This window comes from Cololabis saira, chromosome 11 (assembly GCF_033807715.1).
Source record: "Cololabis saira isolate AMF1-May2022 chromosome 11, fColSai1.1, whole genome shotgun sequence".
Classification (NCBI taxonomy): domain Eukaryota; kingdom Metazoa; phylum Chordata; class Actinopteri; order Beloniformes; family Belonidae; genus Cololabis; species Cololabis saira.
In genome coordinates this window covers 24,502,396-24,509,152 of record NC_084597.1, presented here as the reverse complement: position 1 = coordinate 24,509,152, position 6,757 = coordinate 24,502,396, and the positions used below count along the sequence as shown (strand labels likewise).

General features: G+C 40.7%; 1 protein-coding gene across 2 annotated transcripts in view; it reads left to right on the top strand.

Annotated features, from left to right (window-relative positions):
- The first annotated feature begins 5,348 nt into the window (after positions 1–5,348).
- The window catches only part of LOC133455191 (mediator of RNA polymerase II transcription subunit 13-like), a 108,431-nt gene continuing 107,022 nt past the window's right edge, over positions 5,349–6,757 (top strand). For both annotated transcript variants that reach the window (XM_061734108.1, XM_061734107.1), the window contains exon 1: positions 5,349–6,755. In XM_061734108.1, coding sequence (XP_061590092.1) covers positions 6,684–6,755 — 72 coding nt within the window. In that variant the 5' untranslated portion in view covers positions 5,349–6,683. The remainder of the gene's footprint in view (positions 6,756–6,757) is intronic.

Here is a 6,757-nt window from a genome sequence, read left to right as displayed (position 1 = left end):
TGCAACAAGTGATGACATTGAGGCTTCTGTCATTTTTATCCAGACAACTTTCCTCAGTTTGTTTTTCTGAATCTGTTGAACTCTGCTTTGAAAGCTATGCCTGATTTTTTTAGTCTTCAGTAAATTTCAGTAAATGGTAAACACTTGTATAGCGCTTTCCAGCTGTACTCCTACAGCCCCAAAGCGCTTTACACTGCACACATTCGCCCATTCACACACTGGTTGTCAACACTTTGGTGGACACAGCTCGAACCACTGACCTTCAGGTTCATGGGCGAGTACTTTACCAACCGAGCCACCTTCCTCAGTAAATTATTATTAGGGCCCAGAGCACTGACAGTGCGAAGGCCCTATTGTATCTGTAGGAATTTTTCTCATTCTCGTTTTTTTTTCCTTCTTCCGACGAAATGAGGGCCTTTTTGCCCCCCTAAACGTGCCCCAAAAGTCACCAAATTTTGCATGCAAGCCAGGACTGGCAAAATGTTTTATATTTAATGGTTTACATTAATGGGCGTGGCCTAATGGCTCAACAGCGCCCCCTAGAAAACTTCCTGCCTCAAGTCCCACAATACGGTTTGACGTACATGCACGAAAATCGGTACACACCTGTATCATGTCGCAACTTAAAGAAAAGTCTCTTGGCGCCATGGCCCAAACCGAACAGGAAGTCGGCCATTTTCAATTAATTATGTAATTTTGCCGCAATTTATGCCATTTCTTCGTCCGTTTCTTCGCCCGAACCGTAATGTGCACCCAGGTGTGTTATACATCAAAATGTGCGTCTCGGTCCTGTGACGATGCGCATTACTTTTCTCAGTCAAAAGCGTTACCGTGGCAACGATAGACGCCAAAAAGCGTGCCCCCCCTTCATCTGATTGGTCCATATTTGATAGTTCCCCAAAAGTCACCAAATTTTGCACGCAAGCCAGGCCTGGCAAAAAATTTGATATTTAATGGTTTGCATTAATGGGCGTGGCCTAATGGCTCAACAGTGCTCCCTAGAAAACTTCCTGCTTCAAGCCCCACAATACCGTTTGACGTACATGCACGAAAATCGGTACACACCTGTATCATGTCGCAACTTAAAGAAAAGTCTCTTGGCGCCATGTCCGAAACCGAACAAGAAGTCGGACATTTTAAATGAATTGTTTAATTTTGCCGCAATTTATGCCATTTCTTCGGCCGTTTCTTCGCCCAAACTGTAACGTGCACCCAGGTGTGTTATAGAAATGTGCGTCTCGATCCTGCGACGATGCGCATTACTTTTCTCAGTCAAAAGCATTACCGTGGCGACGATAGATGCCAAAAAGCACGCCCTTCCCTTCATCTGATTGGTCTATATTTGATAGTTCCTACTTTCTGCCATAACTTTTGAATGGTTTGATATAGAGAGTCGTGGCTGGTGTCATCCGCTAAATGTCCAGGCCTGAAGAATCTACATGGAAGTCATACAAGCGCTTCCACTGCAGCACGCCTGAACGTGCACAAGGGTTCGAGGGTCCGTTCATCGCTGCTTGCAGCTTTAATTTATTATTACTTTTGTACATTTCAGGCTTAATCTTTGCCAAAATTGGGTTGTGAAACAAAAACATTACAGCAAAAACATGAGCAAATACAACAGAATGACTGCAAAAGAGAAGAACCAAGGTGATAAAGCCATGTGAAATGATGCGGCAGGACCTTGAGAGAACATAAACAAATGCCGGTAGGTTCATTTGCCAAAGTTCAGTAATACATTTCCTCAAAAAGAAATTGAGGTAAAACACACATTTATAAAACTCTCTCTGCAAAAACCTGAATAGACAAATCCTGTTATATGTGCTATCCAAACATATGACAAATCGCTGTGAATTTTGTGAATATTGTGGCATCTAAAAAACTGTTCTAATAAATGCTTAATGATCACACAAATAATTGATGCACTGATTCCTGAATGATTCCAGCAGTCTACATCAGGAAAGGGTGGTTTAATACTCCTTTGTCCTTCGGCTTCACAGGACGCCGCCAACAATGTTGGACGTTGGAAGAACCAGCAGTCCTTGTTTATAGTTTGTATAAGCAAAACCTGCAAAAATATAGTCGTAAAGTAAATGTCACCGCTGTGCTTAACATTAACAGGATAGTGAACAGGATATATTATGGGAATATATTTGCTATATAAAATGCAATTAATACAGAAAATCTGCTTCAACTGTGATGCCACCATGCATAGGCGCCACCAAAGAAATGGTGACCATATTTCCAGGAATTTCCAGGGATATGAGTTTCAACTAGGAGGATAGCTGTGGTGGAGATGTTTTAATATCAACATAATTTAGTCTTGTTTTTTGTTTCTGGTTGTGGCCATTTGTGGCTCAGATTTGATTGAACTCATAGAGTTACACTAAATAAATGAAATCCAGGATTGCCTTCGTCTATTTCTTGTCCAAAGATAAAAGGAAATATGTGAACCATGAGTCCAGGTCTCTGGCTGAAGTGATCATCTAGCTCAGTAGCTAAAGACAAGTTTGAGCTTGCTATAGTTATACTATTTCAGCAGAATGAGAGACTCAGTGAAGAACAGCTGAACGACATTGAGAACCATCGTTACAGCGACCTATCTGCCCTGGAAGCACGGAAACATGAGACTATAGGGTCCGCTGGGACTGTACTTTCAAAATAAAATACTCTCAAACACTTTTCGACTAATACTCGGACAGTATAAGAGGGTTTGCTAAGTTTTATGAACTGCAATTAGGAAGCAGGCAGGATAAGGTCAGGAGGTTGTTGAGCACTCAGGATGTAGTGACAAAGAGATGGAAATAGGCCCCTTTAGAAACTGAAAGGCTGCATGTCAATTTTTGCCAACTGTTATGATGGGAACTTTCAAGCTAAACCTATGATTATAGGATCCTGTGAATATATTTTTCATCAGGTCAGGAAAAGTGCACTGGTTTCTGTATGCAGCTCAAAAACTGATAGATGTGCACACTGTCTGTACGGAGTGGACATAAGCCTGATTCAGTAACTAATTAAATAATATAGAACTACACAAAAACCAGAGAAGCTGAGCAATACGATCAGTGCTTTTTTAGGAGAGAGCCCAAGCTGCTATTTTCCAAACACCCACAACGCTTCACTGACATACCAGAAGAAGCCAATAAAAGCTGTGCACATAACCATAAATTTGTCTTTAAAGTATTACAAATTAGTTTTTTTCATGGTAAAATACCAGATGAAAAATAATTTGAAAGAATATTTTTATTTTTATTATTGATTGTATAATTTAATTTTCACATGTCCCTACTACTGGGAAAAACCACATGTAACTTGGGACTCCCGTCCTGGTTGTCTCTTGTGACAACATCACTTTACAGGAGTGTGTCACAGATAAACAATGATTAAAACTAGCTCAGCGAGCTTTAATGGAACTGATGGCAAGGCTCAGGTCTATTTCTTGGGTCACCTCTCATTTTGCCATTCATTTCTTATGTCTTTAAGTGACTAAAAGCCATAAGAAATTAATGGAAAAATAAGCGGTGACCTGAGCAAGAGACCAACCGAGTAAACCTAGAGCAGTGTCAATTAAGCAATTCAACCTCCTCACCTACAGGGGGACCCTCTAAGCTAAAATCCCCTTGTGCAACAGTAAAGTAATGGTAAACACATTATTTTGCTCAGTAAAAGTAAAGAAAAAAATAGATATAAAAATAAAATAAAGCAAACTGGAAAACAATGAAATTCCCCACCTATTAGAATAGAATAGAATAAAAAGCTTTTATTGTCATTATAGTATAATGAGATTAAGCAGCAGCTCCATAAAAGTGTACATATGTAAAAGGCTATGTAAAAACAAAACAAGAAACAGACAATATAAATATTTTTTTTGCACAGATAAAAAACATTTTTTGCATGGGATTTTGCGCAGTTTTAAGTATAAAAACATATAGAAAAAGCTGCCTACTCAAATAGCTGCCATTTACTTGTCCTGGGGCGTAGTGGGTGTTTGGGACCCTGACATTTTTATCATATAAGATGATAATGCTGTTATATGCAATAGTGTTTGATATAGTGACTTCTATTCTGTCACACACTTTGTTGTGAGAACAGTGACTTATATAACCATTGCATCACAGGATGACAACAGGGGGTGATTGAAAGAGAGTAAAACAAGAATCCCTCTCTCCTAACACCTTAATAGATTCAGCGAAAACAAAAACGCATAATCATTATTATTGGCTTGTTGTTGCACAGAACAATTATGAAAAATTATAAAAAAATTATGAAATCCTATGGTATTATTAGAAGAGTTTCTTTCTTTGTTAATCAGTCATGTCTCATGATATTATATTATAGTCTAATTTATCCATACTTGACGTATTGCAACATTGTTTGGGGCGCTTCTTATTCTTCGTACCTTAACCAATTATTTTTAATTCAGAAAAGATTCTTGAGAATGATCTCATATTCTTCTCATCAAGCACCTTCTGCACCCTTATTTAGCAAATTAAAATGATTATCAATTTTCTCTATTAACAAGTTTCAAACATGCCTGTTTATGTTTAAGTTCATTCATTTCAAACAAGACATTCCAGGCACTTTTCATAATTTTTTTCTGTTATCATCAGATATTCATTCTTATTCAGTTAGAGGTGGGAAGAACTTTAATTTACCTCTTTGTCGTACCTGCAGTCAACAATCCTTTATCAAATTCCATGGCCCTCAACTCTGGAACTGTTTAGATAGATCTCTTAAGTTAGCGTCATCCTTAAAAATGTTTAGGACCAGCTTGGTGGGGTATCTTTTATTTAGACAAAATTAACAGGCTATTCTTACTGAAATGAAATTGCCATTTCATGGATATTTTTGTTTGTGTACTTATTGTATTTTTCTTTGTTTCTTTTACCTTTTCTTTTTCCTTTCTATTCTTTTGCTATTGACTGATTTGTTTTGGTGATTTTGTATTGAGGGGAGGATTTTTTATAAGCCCTTCGGGCTTCTTTTCCTCTCCTGCACAAATTATTTGTCCTTGTATGATAAAAAAAAATATTGTGTTATCACTGTGCAAATAAATAAATAAATAAATAAATAAATAAATTACAATAAAGGAATCCCAGTGAGTGCTGGCCGTCTGCAGCTCTGCCGCTCTCTCCATCGTCGCATCCTCTCATCAAAGACACCTCAGTACTATAACCCAGACTTTGGTCACGTGACCGCAAACTTAGCCAAACAGAAAGGCGAGTGTCGGTAGTACGCTTTCCGACCGCCATTACATTACAATGCGTGGTGGGTTGGACCATTGTGCCTGAAAAAACACTACAGTCCTTCGCGTAAAACAAGCACACAAACACACACATACGCACACACACTCTCTCTCTCACACACATTCACTCAGCAGGGTGACACGTACAGGCGCTGCGCACGCCCATCCAGCAGTATTATAACCCGAGACATAAACAATGAGGAAGGAGCAGCCGCGGCGGAGGAAATCATGCACATGCACGAGGATTTAAACCAGCAATCAAATCATTTCTCGACAAACTGGAGGATTCGCTCTCTGAGGACAAATCCGCGGCATGCATCGTATCCTTTATGTCAGACTGGGCTGGCCACTTTTGCTTGAAGTGCACATTCAACCACCCCCCCTCCTCCGTGTGACATTTCTGTGCAAGACTGAGACTGTACCCGTGTGAGGACGTTTCGTAATGATATCAAACTAAAAGGAAGGAAGGATTTTTTCAAAGCCCCGTCTACAGCCTGCCGTTTTCCTGCTGACGGAGTGTTAGTGAATAGTTTTTCTCGCCTGGACGGTTCGACTTGAGAAGATCGGGGTTTGTTACCGGGAAGCCGCTCTATTTTGTCCACCTTAAAAAGACAGAAAAACGAAAAGAAACCCCCTCCCCCGAAATATAACCAGAGGAGCATCGGGGGCTTTCCTTTTTTTTCTTTTCTTAATTTCGTGTGTGCGGCGCATTTGACTGAGGAGCAACAGAGGGATTAAACATTCCTGCTCGCAGAGCCAGACTGGCTCACATTGTGAGAGGAACGGTTGTGGCAAGAAAGAAGGCTAAAAATAGCCCATGCAATTCTCGAAAACTATCACAAGTGGTGCATCAAGCTCGTGGAGCAGACGGAATCAGATATCCTGCATGTAAACATCTCGGCTTCAGAGAAGTTTGACTTCTACCTTGTTGTTTTGGTTTGTGTATTTATTTATTTATCTCTTTTTCGGGGGGCTGGTCCGCAGCGCATGGGGGGAAAAGAGGAATCCTTATTTTTCTCGTGGATTATGGTGTTTTAATGATGAAACTATCCGGTTTGGGCTAACCTTCTTGTGTGCAAGGATCGAAATGGATACATCTGTGATCAGATTTGGAAGCGCCTGACCTGGATTGTAACAATGTTGTGACCCCCTCCCACCCCAGCACGGGCTTGGATTTCCAACAGTAGGTTTTCCAACATACATGCTCGGGGCTCCATGGATGCGCTCTGCACTTCTGTCTGAATACGCCCATTCCTTTCCTCTGCCGACCAGTCTATTATCCGGACCTAAGGATATAAGCCTGCTTGTCTTGGCAGCCTCGTAAGGGAACCCATTTGTCCCCCTCCCTCCCACCTTCCTCCTCCTCCTCCCCTGCTCGGTGTTTGCTACCGATGTAGGATTTCGACATGCCATGCGCTGACGACCCCAAAGGCGGACAATTATGACTGCATCGGCGAATTGGGTGGCTAACGGCGCAAGCCTTGAGGACTGCCACTCCAACATCTTCTCTCTGGT